This window comes from Podarcis cretensis (assembly GCF_951804945.1).
Source record: "Podarcis cretensis genome assembly, chromosome: 6".
Taxonomy (NCBI): Eukaryota; Metazoa; Chordata; class Lepidosauria; order Squamata; family Lacertidae; genus Podarcis; species Podarcis cretensis.
The window spans coordinates 100,118,890-100,140,123 of record NC_137175.1 but is presented as its reverse complement, the minus strand read 5'-3'; the positions used below and the strand labels follow the sequence as shown (position 1 = coordinate 100,140,123).

Genomic DNA, 21,234 nt, shown 5'->3' with positions numbered 1-21,234 from the left:
TACTTCCCTCTCTAAAGGTACTTGACTTCTTGTCAAACCCCAAATCTCATCTTGTTTCTGACCCTCCTCCCTTGTTTTAACCTTATCTCTGGAATGCCTTGCTTCCTGAGATTAGAACTTGTACCCATCAGCTTTTGGTTTTTAGCCTGAATTTGAAGAAACATGTTATCATTAGCTTTTACCCATTAGTTAATTTCTCTTCATTTCATTTCCTATGGTGTCTCTCACCCTTTTTTTTTACTCTTTTTTGCCTGTCTGCTTATAAAGCCTGTGGGGCGGGCCTCTTTTCCGATTGCATTTATATGGCAGAATGCTTTGGAAGTCATATGATTCTTACCGTTGGCCATTTATCACAGTTTGATTAACATTACTTAGGGCCCTAAGGAGCCCCATTAAATGGAATGATCCACCCTCTTCTCCTGCCCCACCAGCCAATTTCAGGGGCGTGGGGAGAGGGTGCAGAGGGGGGAGAGGGGTGTTGCAACAGTGGAAGTCCTTGTGCAGGGTTCTGTTGTGGGGCTCACTAACTGAACCTGCTCACAGTCTCTTCTCTGCCAAGAGTCTCACAGACAAACTTCGTAAAACAGATATTTTGTTTTAGTATCCCTGAACCACTTAATATGTGACTGTTTGAATATTATTGGTTTCCACTTTTGTGCAGTGCATCATTTTTAGAAGAAAGAGCTGCATATAAATATAAAAAGTGGGACTTTTTTTTCTTTAAAACCCATTGTGGTAGCATTTAACCCCAGAGCTATTAAGGGCATTTTATGGAGCTGGTTCAAATTATGACTGAAGAGAATATAAATTAAGGGATTTTCTACTTCATATGGTTCAGGGATATTTGTTAAGTGCTATAAAATAACTTACTGTGCAAACCTATACACATTTATGCAGAAGAAAGTCCCACTGAGTTCAATAAAACTTATTCCCAAGTAAGTGCGTTTAAGATTCCAGAGAGATTTAATTTTAAATTCACAGAAGGAAATATTATTTAAAGGGACACAGATTTTATCATTACACCTAGAAACCGAAGTGGGGTCATTATTGTTTATTAGTGGGATCATAGAATCAAAGAACTGTGGAGCTGGGAGGGACCACGAGGGTCATCTAGTCAAACCCCTTGCAAATCAGGAAGATTTCATCCAATGTGGGGCTCAAACCCACAACCCTGAGATTAAGAGTCTCATGCTCTACCGAATGTCTAAGGGAAGGCTGTGAAGATTAAGAAATATTCTCATATTAACAACAACCAACAAACTTACCCAGCCTCTTGCTATAATAGATTAAATATATTTTAAACAGAGCCATTACTGACTTTGTAGAATGATTCAATTCTATTTAAAATGTTGATTTAATAATTATGATTTGGTATGTGTTGAGACATTATTTTGCTTTTTCACTATTTCACTTTTTTAAAAAAAGTTTTTTTCTGGGTTTGTAGCATACTGTTATGCTGCTGTAAAAATGGAGGAAACAAAACAAAACAGCAGGTCCCAGAAAGACCCTCCCCATAAACCCACCGCCAAGGGCAAGCTGGTGACCCTCCTCAACTGGGGTCATGAATTAATCTTTAGTTCTGCTAACAGAAGCCATGTATCTGCAACCCCACTCGAAACATACAACCTCCTTGCATTTTGTTAATTATAAAGAAAACCCCAACATGTTACAACTTTGAATTTGGACCCAAAGCTATCAAGCCCACAATTGTTGGATGGTTGCTTAGATCCAGTCACCGTAAAAGTACTTCTCTTTTCATCTTTCCACCGACAGTCAAACCCCTGTTTGAAGGGAGTGCACATACTATATATAGCCTTGTCTTTTATGAAAGTGCTCGATTGGCAGTCTGCAAACTGATGTTCTTTGTTAAACTACAAAGTAGGAACAACAATGCACAGCTGCACTACAAGCTTCCCTCAGCCACCCCCAATTCTGTGCCTCAGCCAGCCAGCCATGACTAAAGCAGACCTCCCCACCGGAAGCTCAGCCTTGCTCAGGAGAACAGCATACAAAAATGCAATGCAAGATGTCCCTCAAAAGGAAATTGAAAGCCATGGCTTGCAATGAAAATTCATCCTTAACAGTGGCCCCTTGTACAGAATCTGTAAGGGATTGGTTCCTGGTGTTTTGTTTTTAAAATCTTGTTCACTTTCAACTCTGGATTTACAGCACAAACCACAGGAAATCACATGGATTTTGTGAAGCTGGCAAAGCAGTCTGTACGAAGAGGCAAGTTTAGTTGTCCTCTTTGACTGTGTGACCGAAGTGTGCCTGCCTGCAAAGGAGAACGTGAACAGAAGCATACAGCTTGCACTGTCAGAGCAGCTCCCTGCAAATTAAAGAACAGGAGACAGAAACCCTAACTGCAGTTCAAAATTATATCGCTTTCACACCACTTTAAGTGCCGTAACTGCACCCAAGGAATCCTGAGGATTTCCATTTGGTGAGTTGCTAGGCATTCTGTGTTAGAGATCGCACACACACAAACACACATCTTGGCTTCCTGGAAAGGGAAAACTGTGTGACTATTCCCAGTAACTTTATTTCTCTGCTTAAGCATGCTTCACTTTTCTTTCTGTAAAAGACAAACGACAGGTGTACACTATTTATTTCCCATCTTGTCATCAGTGCGACCATTACCATCAGACTAGCAGGCAATAAGTCCAAGGCCCCCAAATAATTGTCAGCGGCTAGCAAGCAGCACTGTGCTAGAAAACACTGCTCCTACTACCTGAAGCAGCTGCTTTCTCATTTTACTTGAACTGTAAAACTTCCCACAGTGCAAAGAGAAGTGGCAGAAATCTCAGCCGCTCCAATGCCACCTCTGGGGCAGCAGAACAAATGAGGGCCCCAGATAAGGCTCTGCAGCTGTAGGGATAGCGTCTGAGTGGCTGAGTTCACTGCACTCTCTTTGCACAAGTGGTAGGCTTGGATTCAGCAAACTCCCTTGTTAGCCATCCTGTTGACTAAGTCTCCAAGTGAGGGGGAGGGAATGAGAGGGCTAGCCACAAAGCAAGGACCTGCACACATGCAGGTAGAGCATGTGTGCATGAACGCATAAAGGCTGGGGTGAAGGCGACGCTGGCAGGGTTAAGTGGGAGCAGGGCCACAGTTGGGAGGGGGCCTCTTGGGTGAGCTGCTTCCCGGAGGCCCCTCAAGCCTGGAAGCACCTCGGACTGTATGAGTGACTCCTCCAAAGCAGCAACCTGCACTCCAGAAGCGATAGGGAGGCGGGAAAATGTAGCTATTTGAGGACTGTCAGGCATAAATACACCACACTAAATCTCTGCCCCAGAAGCAAATTTATTTTTCCATTTTCCCTTACTAGCATGAGGGCTAAAAGCCTGTACTTTCTTTTCAGAATAAAAAATGAAGCAACATGAAGGCACAAAGTAGTCCCAGTGCTAATTGTTGAACTGAAACGGTAGGTGGTAGTAGACCCTTACTTCAAAATACATCTTAAAAATCACTCAAGTTAACAATAATTCAAAAATCAAACTTCACCTCATTACATGCATCTACAAATCTGTTATGTGACAGTTTGTATGGCATGATTTAAAATTATTTTTGACTGAAAATAGCCTTTCAATCTTACCGGTCAAGGAGAAGTTGCAAAACTTCTTTTGTAGATGCAAAGCCCCTGTATGTGGACAGAAATATACTGATGTAGGTGAAGTCATTGTCCCCAAAGGCTGTTAGAAGGTTCTCCACGAGCTTCTCCAGAGTGCCAGCTTTTATTGTCCTGATCTTGCATGTCTCATATTGGCTGACTGTATGCCCTGGGGGCAGTTGGTCCCCTTCAACCTAGGCAAAAGGCAAGAAACAAGGGGAAATTAATCAAACACCCCTACCAAGAGGAGAACGATCATAGTGAAACCAAATACGGTATACTTTTTAAGAGGAGGTGCCCAGGAATGGTCTGAAGGTACATGGCGTAGTTTTATGGATTAAACTGAATAGGTCTGGTACTTCAAGGTGCTGGATGGGAGATCATCTGGGAACCATACGAAAGCTACTCTGAGCCCATAAGAGCAAATAAATGGGAAAACAGTAGGGTTGGGGGACGCTATTAAACTCCAGAAGATCTGTTAACCCGGCTCCAAGTTTTATGGAGACCTTAGACAAAATGCCCTCAGGTCTCCCTCCTCTCACCACTGGCTGTTTTCTTGCTCTCCCTCTCAGCCCAGCCTGTGCCACTGTCTGATGTTCTGCTTTACCTGTTGCTCTCGCTTGCTTGGAGAGGGCAGGTGAACAGCCAGCAATATCCAAAAGGGGAAGCAGTAGCACAATGGGTGCTCTGGGAGTTGGCAGGAGGCATCTTGTGGGAGTGCAGGTCTCCTCTAGTGCCTGACACGGCTGACCCTTGAAGTCAGCCCAGATTTAACCATTCAGTATAATGTTGCATTCTATGGCCTGTATACTGTACTGTGAGCATTTTGATAAAATGGGGGGGGGGGGTTTAGGCTATTGTCAGAGACGAGACACAGCTAGCAGAGGCTGAGCGCCCTGAGAGCCAAGGAGAGAAGATAAGCTTGGAGTGTAAAACGGAGGAAGGAGGACAACCGAGCTGCAGTAGAAACCTAATCTCTGTGTACAATGGTACTTCGGGTTAAGAACATAATTCATTCTGGAGGTCCGTTCTTAACCTGAAACTGTTCTTAACCTGAGGTACCACTTTAGCTAATGGGGTCTCCCACTGCCACTGTGCAATTTCTGTTCTCATCCTGAAGCAGAGTTCTTAACCTGAGGTACTATTTCTGGGTTAGCGGAGTATGTAACCTGAAGCAAAGAGCAGGAAGGGGGAGTACAAGGGGGGAAACACAAACTGTCAGTTCCAGTTCAGGCTCAGCAGCAGGGGCACCAGAAACAGCCTGTCCAAAAATGCATAGACTCACAAGAATATGCAAGAGGCCGGAAAAAGAAAGTGGGGGTTTCATTGCTGGGGGAGGAAGAGGCGGAGCTCAGACTTGGCAACAGCAAACTTGGGAGAAGACGCCGAGGACTGAGCTCTGCAGTGATTTACGTGTTTAAGCAATAAATCTGAGATAATTACTGCTAGAGTTGTCTCACTTCTGTGGGCGAGACCCACGCTATTACAGCTATATGCTATCAAAACACAGGATAGCTACTGAAGATAGCAACCCCATGCCTGATGTCTCTTGTCCTCTGAAATATGTAGTCGTGAAATGTGTGCTATGACATCATCATTCCATATGTTTCCCATGTTGCAATGAAGTGGCACAGGAGTGGGAAACATGTGGCCCTCCAGATGTGGCTGGAATACAAGTCCCATCATCTCTGACGATTGGCCATGCTGGCTGAGGCTGATGGGAGTTGGAGCCCAACAACCATTGGAAGGCCACCAGTTCCTACCCCTGATGCTGAACACTCACGACACTGTAACGTCACATCACATAGTTCGCATTATGGAGAAACTAGACATGGGTTGCTTTTCTTGGCAATGGTCTTGCGTTTTTAGTAACCTTGTAGTTTATGGGTTTAGTTCCGCCTAAAGACTACACATTATTTTATCTTCACAACAGGAGGATTGGAAGAAAGCTCCCCCCACATATCCTCCAAAAATGAAACTAAACTTAGGAAGGAAAGAAGCAAGAATTGGCTGCACTGATTAAAATGAAGCCAAAATCAACACAAACAACAAAAGCTTGATATAACATGTGTCTAAAACAGAGAAGTCTTGAAAACACCCAACTGTAAAGCTAAGCAAGTATGAACCTGGACAGTTTTTGGATGGGAGACCACCCAAAAAAACTGAGATACCAATGTACAAGCCAAGTATTTTTATTAAGACATTTTGGAATTTTGAAGTATGATGTTCAAGTCAAGATGTTCCATTTGTATAATAACTATTAATTAAACTCCTTGGTTCACACATCTCACAAGGAACAGATGCCATATCTTGCAATTCATGTCATATTTTTATTGCTAAGCTATTTGGCGTCATGAAAACTCATTCTTTTAACTTCTTGAAGTTTTTCAAACTGTGTTAGTCTGTTTGACTTCAGCAACTTTTGGATGAGGATCTAAAGAACATGTGTTTTAGTAGCTTTTGGAACTGGCCTGTGCAAAGCTGAATAAAACAGAGAAAATGAACCAGGTGACAAAGGCCCACAAACAATTGTAAATGTGCAGGGGGATGATGTTATTGTTCTGCAGGAATCTAGAACTACGAATAGGTAAGAATCTGCTCTTGGGTACCAGCCATGGAAGCTTTTAAACAGTTGCTTTCCCCATTTTATTGGCTAACACAGGGATCTAAAGGCAGGTGGATTGGTAAAAAAAAGGAAAAGGCAATTAGTACTTTTTTGGTAATGCTGTAGAAGCCAGTCTGCCAAACAAAAGCACCTGCCAATAGGCACACAAAATCTTGCAGGAGAACAGAGGTAACAGAGTTTTCTGAAAATCTCAAGGTCAAGCTTCTCTGCACATTTTTTTAAAAATCCCTTCTGTCTCCCTTTATCTTAGTGAGAAGGGTTTTTTATTTTTGCAAGTTATGTTAAAACTATGATTCTTGCATATCATATGCATGCACATTTCAGGTTTCCTAAAGTCAGCAGCATATAAACAGATACATACAACAATGCATATGACTGTATAAAATACCATATTTTTTCACTCCATAAGACGCACCTGACCATAAGATGCACCTAGTTTTTAGAGGAGGAAAACAAGAAAAAAAAGATTCTGAATGAAACAGTGGATGTATGATTTTTGTGGTTGATGCTGTGGCCACAGACATGTGATTTGACGGTGAATTTGGGGTAGCCCAATGCAAAAATCCTGAGAATCCACGTGGACCTGTGCTTTGTAACCATGTTTTTCTGCCATTGCGGCCTCACGAAACAGTGGATGCGTGATTTTTTTGGTGCAGGCTGTAGCCATGGACATGCTATGTGATCTGATGGTGAATTTGGGGTGACCCAATGCAAAAATCCTGTGGATCCACGGGCTTTTACCTCCCCCCTCCCAGGCAGCCTCCTTTATTGCTTATCTCCCTCTAATCAGTTGCTTCCTTTCAACACTCCTTTCCCTCTTGTTTGCCCTAGTGTCTTCCTTAGCTGGAGCAGTTTTTTGCTCCTCCTTTTCTTCTAATTTCTCTCATCATTGCTTGTTTTAGTATTCCTGTCTCCTCTCCTTGCAATTTCGCTGTCTTTACCTCCCCGCCTCCCGCAGCAGCCTTATCTCCCTCCCGATCGCTTGCCAATCAGAGGCTTTGTTTCCAACTTCCCTCTCCCCCCCCCAAAAAAAAGCATGATCTGCTTTTCGCACCTGGGCAATTCGGCTCCAGGGACCACGCATTCGCTCCATAAGACGCACAGACATTTCCCCTTACTTTTTAGGAAGAAAAGAGTGTGTCTTATGGAGTGAAAAATATGGTACATTATTAACACTAATAAAAATTTACGGCAAAAATATACTACCACATGGGGCTTGACTCTGTTGCAAGCCTTCTACATATTTTTGTGCATAATTTTACATATAATTATCTGGGATTTTTCAAAAAGGCAATGCATAAAAAGCTTGAACAAAAGGGGGCACTTGATACAAGAGGCAGTGAGATGCAAGCAAATCAGAACTGGCTCCTGATTAGATAGGCAGCCTCCTTGCTGAACCCGATGCATAGGAAAAGGTTTTCTTACTCCAGCAGGCATTTTAAGGTAGTATTTGGTTTCATGACTTTTTAGGCCAGGTACCTAAAAAGGCCAGGGGCCTAAAAAGACTGCATAGAAACACTAATGATTAAGTGTATGCAAGTGCCTTAATAAGCAAAGTCCCACTGGTTCAGAAGTGCCAAATTCTGCGTATACGTCTGTTAGAAGTCCATGCCTCCTCCACTCCAGAAGAGGGCTGGGGCATGTATGATCTGGCCTAGTCGTGAAGAAAAGTCACTGCAGAATCAGAGGTCAGTGGTATCACAGCTGCAGGCTCCTATCCTCCTCCTCCGTGTGTATGTGCATGCATGTGTGTATCTGTTACAGAGAATCCAAGTATGCAAGAGAGGCAAGTATGCAAGGGAGAATGTGTTTGTACGACTGTAGCAGAGGGAAAGACTCCAAGTGGGCCTACAAGCCAATGCATAGAGAAGCGGACCTGACAAAGTTATCATGTGGGCAGACATTTATATCAGCAGCTAAGCATGTGGCAGGGACTCCGTGCAACTCAGTTTCCAAGCAGTGTGGTTTCCACAGAGATAATGAACAAAACAGCCCTCTGTGTGGGAGTGGGGAGCTGAAAACAGAAAAGGGGAAGAGTGGGGGGGGGTAGGATGGATAGCTACAGTGGTGCCCCGCAAGACGAATGCCTCGCAAGACGAGAAACCCGCTAGACGAAAGGGTTTTCCGTTTTGGAGGCGCTTCGCAAGACGAATTTCCCTATGGGCTTGATTCGCAAGACGAAAATGTCTTGCGAGTCTTGCGATTTTTTTTGCTCCCCCCCCTTTTTCTAAGCCGCTAATAGCCGCTAAGCCGCTAATAGCCGCTAAGCCGCTAATAGCGCTAAGCCGCTAAGCCGCTAATGGGCTTGCTTCGCAAGATGAAAAAACCTCTAGACGAAGAGACTCGCGGAACGGATTCTTTTCGTCTTGCGAGGCACCACTGTACTCAGAAGGTATGGGGGGTGATATATGCAACTTTTTGCAGGTCTCCACTTGCTAACGTATCAAGTTACAACAGAGTTGATTATTCGAAATGTACTATTTAGAAAAGGAGTCATATATCATCTTTCTTATCGGTAAAAAGTTTACACAAAGGGAAACATTATCAGGCAACATCTTTTAGCAATGAGGTCTACAAGACACTAGGAGTCTCATCTCTCAAGAGGAGCTTCATCACTTGCATTTAGACTACAAAAAACATCAATGAATATGCTATAGAAAGGACAAACCACCTGAGGGTGGCTCAGTGACCTCATTGCTGTTTATTCTTCTCCCATTCTTGTTACAAGTTCAAAATGGAACGGGAGGTGGCTGGGCATTTCTCATAGCTGTGGAATACAGATACTGCACAGAACTTTCTCCATCAATGGAGAGCTGCCGCCTCACCAACTGGTACAGAGGGTCCTGCTGGGGTCCTTTCTCTTTTCCATTTCACTCATTTGTACCCAGCCTCCGCAGTTGTTAACTGTAATATTGACCCTGCCCACCGTTCTTTCCCTGGCCATCTTATTTCCGACTGAGATTTTGCTGCCCTTTGCAAAAGACATTTTTATTTCTGTGGCTCTCTCTGCATAAAAAATGAAACCCAGGAAAAAGTACTCCACACTTTTACTATGGAAGGCGTCCAGAGACAATCATCTCTCAGCTTAACAGGGGGGGAAATCAAAGACATTTTAAATGTTATGACCCACGACCACTACCAAACACACACCACCACACCAAAAAGCCCTTCCTTGTGGCAGAGCATAGGTGGAAGCCATCAGTGTGCCAGATGGACATGAGGTGTCAGTGGGACACTGAAAAGCCCCTTTCTTTAAGTGCCTCTTAGAGTAAGGTTACCAGACGTCCCCGTTTCCCAGGGACAGTCCCCGGATTTACAAATCAGTCCCCATACAAAATCCATTGAAGTTGAAAAGTGTCCCCAGATTCATTGGAAAAAAATCTGGTAACCTTATCTTAGTCTCTGGGTTTATGCTGTGCTACACGGTGCTCAGAGAGATCCATTGAATGTAGGCACCTTAGCAGGTCTCTTTGGGTGAAAATGGACCACCCATTATCAAGGAAAGAGGAAAGGTTTTCTCCCTATTGCTTTATTATCCAAGGGAGAATAAAGTTAGGGATGGGTGAATCTCTCAATTTTTGCTTCTCTCTGTTTCCTGTTTTTTTCCACTTTTACGATCAACAAATTTTAAAAAGTCCTCAGTACTGTATTTCAATGCTGTTGTTGTTGTTTAGTTGTTTAGTTGTGTCCGACTCTTTGTGACCCCATGGACCAGAGCACGCCAGGCACTCCTGTCTTCCACTGCCTCCCGCAGTTTGGTCAAACTCATGCTGGTAGCTTCGAGAACACTGTCCAACCATCTCGTGCTCTGTCGTCCCCTTCTCCTTGTGCCCTCAATCTTTCCCAACATCAGGGTCTTTTCCATGGAGTCTTCTCTTCTCATGAGGTGGCCAAAGAATTGGAGCCTCAGCTTCACGATCTGTCCTTCCAGTGAGCACTCAGGGCTAATTTCCTTAAGAATGGATGCGTTTGATCTTCTTGCAGTCCATGGGACTCTCAAGAGTCTCCTCCAACACCATAATTCAAAAGCATCAATTCTTCGGCGATCAGCCTTCTTTATGGTCCAGCTCTCACTTCCATACATCACTACTGGGAAAACCATGGCTTTAACTATACAGACCTTTGTTGGCAAGGTGATGTCTCTGCTTTTTAAGATGCTGTCTAGGTTTGCCATTGCCTTTCTCCCAAGGAGCAGGCGTCTTTTAATTTCATGACTGCTGTCACCATCTGCAGTGATCATGGAGCCCAAGAAAGTAAAATCTCTCACTGCCTCCAATTCTTCCCCTTCTATTTGCCAGGAGGTGATGGGACCAGTGGCCATGATCTTCGTTTTTTTGATGTTGAGCTTCAGACCATATTTTGCGCTCTCCTCTTTCACCCTCATTAAATTCCTCCTCACTTTCTGCCATCAAGGTTGTGTCATCTGCATATCTGAGGTTGTTGATATTTCTTCCGGCGATCTTAATTCCTGCTTGGGATTCATCCAGCCCAGCCTTTCGCATGATGAATTCTGCCTATAAGTTAAATAAGCAGGGAGACAATATACAGCCTTGTCGTACTCCTTTCCCAATTTTGAACCAATCAGTTGTTCCATATCCAGTTCTAACTGTAGCTTCTTGTCCCACGTAGAGATTTCTCAGGAGACAGATGAGGTGATCAGGCACTCCCATTTCTTTAAGAACTTGCCATAGTTTGCTGTGGTCGACACAGTCAAAGGCTTTTGCATAGTCAATGAAGCAAAAGTAGATGTCTTTCTGGAACTCTCTAGCTTTCTCCATAATCCAGCGCATGTTTGCAGTTTGGTCTCTGGTTCCTCTGCCTCTTCTAAATCCAGCTTGCACTTCTGGGAGTTCTCGGTCCACATACTGCTTGAGCCTTCCTTGTAGAATTTTAAGCATAACCTTGCTAGCGTGTGAAATGAGTGCGATTGTGCGGTAGTTGGAGCATTCTTTGGCACTGCCCTTCTTTGGGATTGGGATGTAGACTGATCTTCTCCAGTCCTCTGGCCACTGCTGAGTTTTCCAAACTTGCTGGCATATTGAGTGTAGCACCTTAATTCCAATGCTAATTTTGCCTAATACACACATCTTGTATGCCGTTTTCTCTAATGTAGACACTTTTTTGCTCAATTTTCACTCACATATTTTCAGCAATGTGTGTGCATGTGTGTTTGGCGCTGTGGGTTAAACCACAGAGCCTAGGACTTGCCGATCAGAAGGTCAGTGGTTCGAATCCCCGCGATGGGGTGAGCTCCCGTTGCTCGGTCCCTGCTCCTGCCAACCTAGCAGTTCAAAAGCACGTCAAAGTGCAAGTAGATAAATAGGTACCGCTCCGGTGGGAAGGTAAACGGTGTTTCCGTGCGCTGCTCTGGTTCGCCAGAAGTGGCTTAGTCATGTTGGCCACATAACCCGGAAGCTGTACGCCGGCTCCCTCGGCCAATAAAGTGAGATGAGCGCCGCAACCACAGAGTCAGCCACGACTGGACCTAATGGTCAGGGGTCCCTTTACCTTTACCTTACTGTAGTATATTCATTTCTGGATGCATTGCTTGGCTGGAGAACTGTACCACAAGATTCAGAGAAGTCTGAATTTCAAGGGATTGTTGTGATTCAGTTTGTGTAGGGTTTTAGAAACTGCAAAATATATAGGTTCACTTCTAAATCGGAATCGGAATTCTTATGGATGCATAAGTGTAATATTTAATTTTCCCTTCCCCTAGCACGAGTGAATGACTGTCATGCCATAGCTGTCAACTTTTCCCTTTTTAAAAGGGAAATTCCCTTATTCCGAATAGGATTCCTTGCAAGAAAAGGGAAAAGTTGACAGCTATATGTCATGCTCTCATACAAAGGAAAGAGCCACTCTCACCTGAACCCATCCCCTCTCTCTCTGCATATATCCCTTCCTTTGCTTAGCCCCCCTACAGGTTCTGGATTTTCATATCACAAATCCTGGAATGCTATATATGGAAGTTTTTAAGGAAGGACTTCCTCCTTAGATGCATGATTCCACAGAGCACAACCCTGAGGTACGTTGGCAGTTTACAAGCCATTATGAATGGGGGAAGGATTGGTTCATATTTTTCAACTACAGGATGATTTCAGTTTAAAACAATAGGAAGACACTGTTTAATTAAGGACTAAAAAAAAAAAGCTTCCTGGTTTTACAGCAATAAAACTAGAAGCCCAATTTGTCAGGCCTCCTTATATGTTTTCATAAAACAGGAAATATAGTGTCTGCACAGTTATGGCTTGTCAATAATTAGCAGGGTGCAACTGCATGCTGCTGAATCAGCCCTGCTTCACTCTCTCCATGCTAGAGCAGGGAGCAACAAATCACAAGCCTTGGTTTACCATGACACACGATTCATTGCTTGTGTCTTGAGCAATTAAAATGGATTAAAGTATTATGTCACCCTAGCACAACAAATCCACATTAAAAAAGAACACCCCCCCCCCAAGTTAGGAAAGTGTGTTGGGGAAATGGATTGAAAAGTGTGGAATGAATGACTAGCAGGAAGACACGTAAAGCTCAGTCGGTAGAGCATGAGACTATTAATCTCAGGGTTGTGGTTCAAGCCCCACCTTGAGCAAAGGATGCCTGGACTAAATGACCCTCACAGTCCCTTCCAACTTGACAATTACCGGTATATGATTCTATATAAACACCCAGCAAGCAAATCAGACTGAATGCTTGTTGTCATATAATCTCCCCGCAAACAAATCAAAACAAATGCTCAACAAAAACCAAATATAAACTAACCTCCACATACCTGTTATGCAAGAATATCAGGAAGAATGGTCAGTAAATACTGGAAGAGCCATAACTGTATTAGTTCAGTTTTTATTTTCCCTCTTCCCAAGGACTCTTGGTGAATAAGAACAATCAGAAACAAAACTACACACACATGCAGTATCTGATTAAATTAAGATTACGCTGGACTTCCGGCGCTCCCGCCATGGGGGACAGCGAATCACAAGATAGCGTATGCCAGCCATGCAGTTAATTAAGGATAATCTGGGAGTAATTATCCTTGCAAGCCCCCCTGCCAGGGTCGGGAGGGGAGCTTTCACTCACGGATCGTCCGATAACTGCCTCTCGCTCTGATGGAATGCGAGGGCAGGGACACAGAGTGCATAGCCCTGTACGTATTGGAAACTCCCCAATGCAGTCAACATGAGTGGAGGTACTTCTGTTTTTTTAAAGATGGATCTGAATTTGGGCTTAAGAAACAGACATGTTGTAGATGAAGGAGAGAAATAACCTGCTAAATGAACCAGCCACTGAGTGCCAAGGTGATCTGGAGAGGACTCTCACTATCGTAATTGGAATGCTACATAAGTGGAGCCTTTGTTCTCTTTTTACATTAAATTTACATTATATTTGCTGTGCTATGATTCGGCAAGCCTTCACTGAATGGACTACAACTATATATGAAATGCAAGAGGGATTCAACAAGAACCTATAATTTTCTTTACAGAGTACTTGAAATAATAGACTGTGTGAAATACTATGAGGATTTGTGACATTGCCTACTAAAGGTAAAGGTAAAGGACCCCTGACAGTTAAGTCCAGTCGCGAACGACTCTGGGGTTCTGGCGCTCATCTCGCTTTACTGGCCGAGGGAGCTGATGTTTGTCCGCAGACAGTTTTTATGGGCCATGTGGCCAGCATGACTAAGCGGCTTTTGGCAAAACCAGAGCAGCGCATGGAAACGCTATTTACCTTCCCGCCAGAGCGGTACCTATTTATCTACTTACAGTTTGATGTGCTTTCAAACTTCTAGGTTGGCAGGAGCTGGGACCAAACAATGGGAGCTCACCCCATCGCAGGGATTCGAACCACTGACCTTTTGATTGGCAAGCCTAAGTCTCAGTGGTTTACACCATAGCGCCACTCGCATCCCTTTGCCTACTAAAGAGAACTCTAATTTTGATTTATTATGGTTTTGGCAAGACACCAGCTCGTTAGAAGGTTGGAAAGGAGTAAAGGAGATAAGTGCTGGAAATAAGCCAGGAGTTGCGGCCCAACGCTGGAATGCTTTCAGTTTTGGGGTGGCAAAATGAAGTTGTGGCGTACTTAGAAATGAGTTATTGAAGGAGGGGCAATGTTGAAGAAAACTGATTGATTACAACATCAAGGAAAAGAAGAAGGTAAACAAATATTTCACACGGAAACTACAGGATATAAATTCCCTCTGCAAGTTAATGGATATGGATTTATTAAATACGAACGAAAGTCATCACACCATTGGCTGCTAAAACAAAGGATTACGATCAGAATTGTGGAATTTGGACTAATTAAATTGGAGAAGGACCAAGAATTAACATCAACTCCAGATAACCAGAACACGGGAAGTCATCCAAAAACATTGAATTGGGAACTGATTAATTGGCTTTATTGATTGTATTGTGATTTGGCATGATTTGGCATTGTATTAATGTGGCCTCCATTGGATTGTTATTAATGAAAAATTAATAAAAATTAATGTTAAAAAAGAAAAAAGAAAAGAAAATTAAGATTATGCCACACCAGGCTGTTCAATGCAGGGTCAGACAAGAATGTTACACTGCTCTTTCAGAAAATATTCAGGCTTGGACTCTGATAGATCTCTAGGAGAAGATAGTTCCAAAACTGTGGGGCAGCCAACAAGAATGCCTCTCTACATGTGTGCATATAAAAAATAATAAGCATTTATCAGCAACCAACACCAGCATGTTAGAAATCATTTAAAGGAACTTCTGAGGTATAATTTTGTTTGTATTCTCCCAGCAATTCTGCCTTCCAGTCTTTAAAGGGACTTGGCAGGCAACCATTCAATAACACTGACTTATGGAATAAAACACTGCGGGCTGAGTTAGCACGCTAACAGGAAATAGCTAAATCTGGATTCAATCAGAGACAGTCTCTTTTCTAACATGATCAAGCTCCCTGAAAAGAAAGAAAAGGTTTTGGGTTTTGCCTTCTGGCCAGCTGTCCGCCTAAAACAAACAAACCATATTGACTTATTTTCAAAGAGTTTTTCTATAGCTGATGGGAAATTTTCCATATGATATCTATAAAGGTCAGGGGAGGTCATGTGCACTTAAGGACTGCCTCTCCCCATACAAACTAACCCAGACCATGAACTTGCCATCCAAGGACCTTCGGAAGTTCTCCATCTGTAGAATAATAATAATAATAATAATAATAATAATAATAATAATAATTTTTTATTTATACCCCGCCCTCCCCGGCCAGAACCGTAATAGGAAGAAAACAACAACAACAACAGTTAATTAAAATACGGGTTAAAATACAGGTTAAAATACAATTTAAAATGCAGCCTCATTTTAGTAATAGCAGCCCATAAATCAAAACCATAAGGGAAGGGAAACATAAGGGTCAGACTGAGTCCAAACCAAAGGCCAGGTGGAACAGCTTCATCTTGCAGGCCCTGCGGAAAGATGTCAAGTCCCGCAGGGCCCTGGTCTCTTGTGACAGAGCGTTCCACCAAGTCGGGGCCAGTACTGAAAAGGCCCTGGCCCTAGTTGAGACCAATCTAACCACCTTGGGGCTCAGGACCTCCAAAGTGTTGTTATTTGTGGACCTTAAGGTCCTCCGTGGGGCATACCAGGAGAGGTGGTCCTGTAGATACGAGGGTCCTAGGCTGCATGCTCTCCCTGGACTCAGAGCTCAGCGGGGGGGGGGGGGGGGGAGGGTAGGAAAACAACTTCAGGAAGATTTGTGGGGAAGAATTAGCAAGTTGTTCCCTTACCACCCACTGATTCTCCCCTGCAAATGCCCCCAGCCTCTGCATTCACATTATCTTGGCAAACATGGGTTTAGGAGCCCATATTTGCAGAGAATGTGCCATTTGGCCTTTACTTCTTCCTATCAAACTAACCTGATATTATGCTCTTTATTCAAATGTACTTGAGCACATAACTTCCAAGTAGATCATAACACTCTCTTTAAAAGACACCTGAAAGTACCAAGAAACAAATAAATAAATTAAATCTCATAAACAGAGGCAGACAATTGTAACTGAGAAGCTAGAAGGTCCTATTCACCCAGAAGGACTGTACTATTTTAAAAACTGAAATCTTGACTTCTTGAAGGAGTTTCACACAGGTGTGCAGAGAGATTCAACCTTTCATTTTTTGCACCTGGTACGCAGGTGGCGCTGTGGGTTAAAGCCTCAGCGCCTAGGGCTTGCCGATCGAAAGGTCGGCGGTTCGAATCCCTGCGGCGGGGTGCGCTCCCGCTGCTCGGTCCCAGCGCCTGCCAACCTAGCAGTTCGAAAGCACCTCCGGGTGCAAGTAGATAAATAGGGACCGCTTACCAGCGGGAAGGTAAACGGCGTTTCCGTGTGCGACTCTGGCTCTGGCTCTGGCCAGAGCAGCGATGTCACGCTGGCCACGTGACCCGGAAGTGTCTCCGGACAGCGCTGGCCCCTGGCCTCTTAAGTGAGATGGGCGCACAACCCCAGAGTCTGTCAAGACTGGCCCATACGGGCAGGGGTACCTTTACCTTTATTAACATTCTTAATGTGCCTATCCAAAATCACTGCATGTAGACAAATTACCTTATGATGCCATTACCCACCCTACTGTACCCTCAAAGTAGATGAGGAAATGAGAGACTTCACGGAAAATGTCAGGCAAAAAGTGAAGGAATGCTTGATGGCATATCAAAGTGCCATCATAATTACAACCTTTTCCATTGTGAGCTTAATGAATATAAAAAGGGATTGAAAAGAAAATTTAAGTTAGCTGCATGCTTATCAAGTTTTTAAAAAACTGGCCAATACGATTACAAGTTATAGACAAGAACATGCTTCTCAGAATTGCAAAATCTGAAAACCTTATCTTTCCAACCCATAGTTTTACCTGCTTTCCAGAGGTAAAGAATCACTCTAGGATTTTATTCTCCTGGAAGCTCTCATAGTTTGGGTGGGAATCCCTTGAGAGCCTTCTGTATACATTTCCTGTGTTTACGAGGTTCTTAGGGACCATATGCCCACGCTTGACGAAAGTGGCCACTGGCATCTAATCTACTTTGACCCTTGTTCTGATTTCCCACAGTCATAACAAATCCAGGGAAGGCTTCCAAGGTCTGGCTCTTCCCAAGACAAGAACAAAAGTAGTTTTGTGGGTTTATTTATATCCTAAGAAACTTGGGTTCTCCACTGGTAGGAGCTTCTTTGCTTTTGAGTTGCCTTTGTGTTACAATATACTTAAACTACACCTACAAGGCTTTATTAATGCTTTTCTATTTGTGACCAAAGGAATTTAATGGCTACTGTAATTTACATCTGCAGAGTTGAAAGAAGCCCAATATATGCTGGGACAAATAATGTACAGGGAGGGCATTTTCTTACCCTTCATTTTATGTTATAGCCACTTAAGCTTTCTTTAGAGCCAACATAGAAGAGTCCAAGAGTCACCACCATTCAATTTTCTTTTGTAAACCAAAGGGATATAAGAGTATGTAAAGAAGTTACCCAGTTGTTGTTGTTTTTTAAAAAAACCCCAACAACAATAGGAATGGGGCATCTAAACCTTCTACTTGGCTCTGAAAAACATAGCGGTGCTTCTGTACTGAAAATGCAGTGCCCCAAACATTTGCAGAAAAATACAGAAGCCTTTTGATGTGGTTGTAAGTGTCTGGCCTGCTGCACCTCAGACCTTCATCTCACTAGTTTTATCCTGCTTCTCAATGATATGAAGCTTCAAATGGGAGGAAAGCAAAATCTCCAGCCACGCTGAAGTATGAGATCAGAGAGTAACGATTAATGCTAAACTTTAAATGTATGATGTTAGAAATGGCCTAACTAAAATCAGGCTTGTTGGGCCAAGCACCTTTGGAATATAATAGTAACACCAATTTGAGTTGTTAAAAGTTCAGTCCCCTCTGCTGAGGAAAAGTTGCAATATTTCCCCTCTATCCCTCAAAGATTCAGCTGTTAAGCTCATCAGTTACCATAAAGTCCTCCGAAATAGAGAAAGCAATGCCTGAAAGAAAGAAACAAAGCTGGACAACTTAAGGTGGACTTTAAAAGATGCTGCCCATATTAATTCCATTGTAAAACAAGAGCACAAAACTCATATTATATAAATCTCTGTAGCTTTGGTCAGCCAGATTGCAAACATGGTTTGAGATTATAAAGCTTATTTTAACAGTACAAAGCATTGTAAGGCACAGGCTGAAAAATTAAAAGGCAAGTAGGGGAGATATTTACTCAGTAAACAGCTACTCTATCCAAAATAAACAACCTAAGAGACAGATAAGAGATTTCCTCTGAATTTAGAAGATGAGGAAGTGGGGGTGGCCAGAACAGATTTTGCACCAAGCGTTACATGTTCATTCAACAAAAATATTTCTCATTTCTATTGACATAAAACTGACCAGTTAAATACATTTACTTAACTGAGAAAAATGCAGAGTAAACACATTCCTACTACCACACAGGGTTTCCCAAAGTGGTTGATATTGACTCCTGAGGGAAAGTCAGTGAGAATGTGAATAGGGATGAATTTAAAAACCTGGAGGTCAAAAAGGGGTACGCGGAAAATTTATAGTGCAAACAGTGAGCCTTGGAAATAAAGGGGATGGGCACGAGCAATGGCCAATGAGGAACCTCCACAATACAACTATATTCTTTATTTTTTTAAATTTTTATTATTCCTAGTAATGATGACTGGTGATTAATAATTGTATGTTGATATTTCTTTGCTTTGTGGGGTTGATGACAGTTTTATATGCTCATCAAGGGGATCAATTTACTCAGAAATTTGGGGAATCCTTTATATACATTATAATGGGAGATTTTTTTTCAACTTAAGAAACTACATCACAAAAGAATGTTAGCCAGCACTGGAATACATTGAATGTTTTATGAATGTCCTTATTGAGAACAGAAGTGTATTTTGTTAAGTGACCTGGTGCAAGGGATTGCACACATACCCAATCCTTCTCCTCCCACCGACCACATCCTCTTTGCCACGGTGGCCCTGCTCTCCTCATGATCACTTGCTCACAGTGAGGGCAAGGAAATGTGGGGTGTAGGGACATTGCAAAGCAAGATAAAATCAACTAGACATTACAGAGTTGGAGACATGAACCTGGTATTTGACAGCCATTTTTGACAGCAGCCACCCATTCACAGTAGCATGAAGTCTGGCCCTATGTGCCACATTGATCCGAAAGGAAATTAACCCACATAATCAGTACTAATAATGGGACATTAATATGCCTGGATATTTCTTTAAGCAGAGGCTTGACAACCATATGTCAGGAGTGCTCCGATGGTGCTTCCTGCTTGGCAGGGAGTTGGACTCGATGGCCCTTGTGGTCTCTTCCAACTCTATGATTCTATGATTCTGTTTTATGATTCTATGCAGGAGAGGGTGAGTGAAGGCTTAACAGAAAGACAACGGTTAAAATTTAAAAAGTTTGGAGGCATGCCACTCTCTCTCTCCTACCAGATTCTCCTCTTATTTACTATTTACTAGTGATGTCAACCACATCCTCAGGAAGGTTTACATTACAAAATTCCCTCTTGAAGTTAACTCAACCAGACCAACCCAAGACATTTTGGTGCTTGACATGGAAAATGCAAATACAAAGACACACACAAGTAGAAGTGATAAGAAAGTTAATAACTGATCAGTTGTTGAGCAACAATTCCTCCAAGGGCCTCCTTCTTCTTCATGGTAAGGGAAGGCCACTCAGGTAAGCAGAACTCAGGTAAACAAACATAAATGTCTATGTAGCCCTTCCTCTGAGAGAGGGATGGGCGTAAGGAAGATTTAGTTCCCAGAGGTACTTCTGTGTGGTCTGCAGGCTCCTCTTAGAAGTTGGAGAATCAAATTCTAGCTTTCATTTATAATCCAACATAAATACAATATATGTGCATTTTCCCAGAGCTTGATACTGGGAGTGGCTGTGACCTTGTCATGATTATTATAAAGATTAAAACTCAAAAGGCAAATGAAAGCAAGTGGGGAAACAGGATTTAAATTATGGCTTGTTTACATTACAGAAAGATACTAATTTGCATCAAAGCTTTGAAAGAGGTTTGGGGTAAATTCTGCAGAGTGGGAACTGCAGAAGTGATCTGCAGCTAGCATATCTATGGTACTAAATAAATCAGACATGTCCAATGCATCAATCACAATCGACTGGTCGATCACTGGATTTCTGTTGATCACAGGCCGCAAAAGAAAAGCCTTCTCCCACCCCCCACCCCCCACGAGCCCAGCTCCTCTCCGAGGCAGCCCAGCAGCCCAAGAGAGCACAGCACGCACAACGGCTCGGCTCCCAAGTCGGGTGTGAAAGACACATGCGCACAACAAAGGCAGAAGGAGAAGCAAGCGGGTGGGAGGCGGGAGCAGGGGGAGAAAGAGAGAAGCCCTGTGCACTGGCTCCTTGGAGAAAGGGCTGGTTTAGGTTTACTCAAAAGGAAGGGGGGGGGTTGGATCCAGGGGAAAGGGCTTCTACAGGTTCTGTCCAGTTCTTAAGGAGGTGCTTGAAGGCTGTCAACTCTGAAGTTGAGTTTACCCAATTTCTATTTCGAACTATGGGGGAAACCACTGTAATTAACATGTGCCCCTGACTCATTTGAAAAACAGCAAGAGTCCTGGGGTACTTTAAAGACTTCAAACATTTATTATGGCATGAACTTTTGTGAACCACAGTCCATGCATCATGTTCTGATTATGGAGGAGCCTGCCCTCATTGTTATTTTGTACCCCACAGGCACAATATAAATAGTTGATTTATTTTTTGGAAATAAAATTTGGGAATATGTATTGGTAATCCTCTAAGAATGTATAAAAGCTTTGGAACAACATTCATTTTGAGGACATTAACCTTTCCCCAAAGGGAGAGGTTTAGAGGTCCCCACCTTTCAATATCAAAAGAAATCTCATTTATAATTTGATTCAAATTTAATTTTACAATTTGGTCTACATCTGATGAAATCATTATACCCAAGTATTTAATAAAGTCTTTG

General features: G+C 42.9%; 1 protein-coding gene across 5 annotated transcripts in view; it reads right to left on the bottom strand.

Moving 5' to 3' along the window:
- RGL1 (ral guanine nucleotide dissociation stimulator like 1) overlaps nt 1-21,234 on the bottom strand; it is a 153,343-nt gene that overhangs the window by 55,528 nt on the left and 76,581 nt on the right. For 4 of the 5 annotated variants that reach the window (XM_079981329.1, XM_079981331.1, XM_079981330.1 and 1 more), the window contains one exon: nt 3,596-3,804. In XM_079981329.1, coding sequence (XP_079837455.1) covers nt 3,596-3,804 — 209 coding nt within the window. Of the gene's footprint in view, nt 1-3,595; nt 3,805-4,217; nt 4,236-21,234 lie in introns of those variants that run through there. The other variant, XM_079981334.1, reaches the window with a different exon arrangement.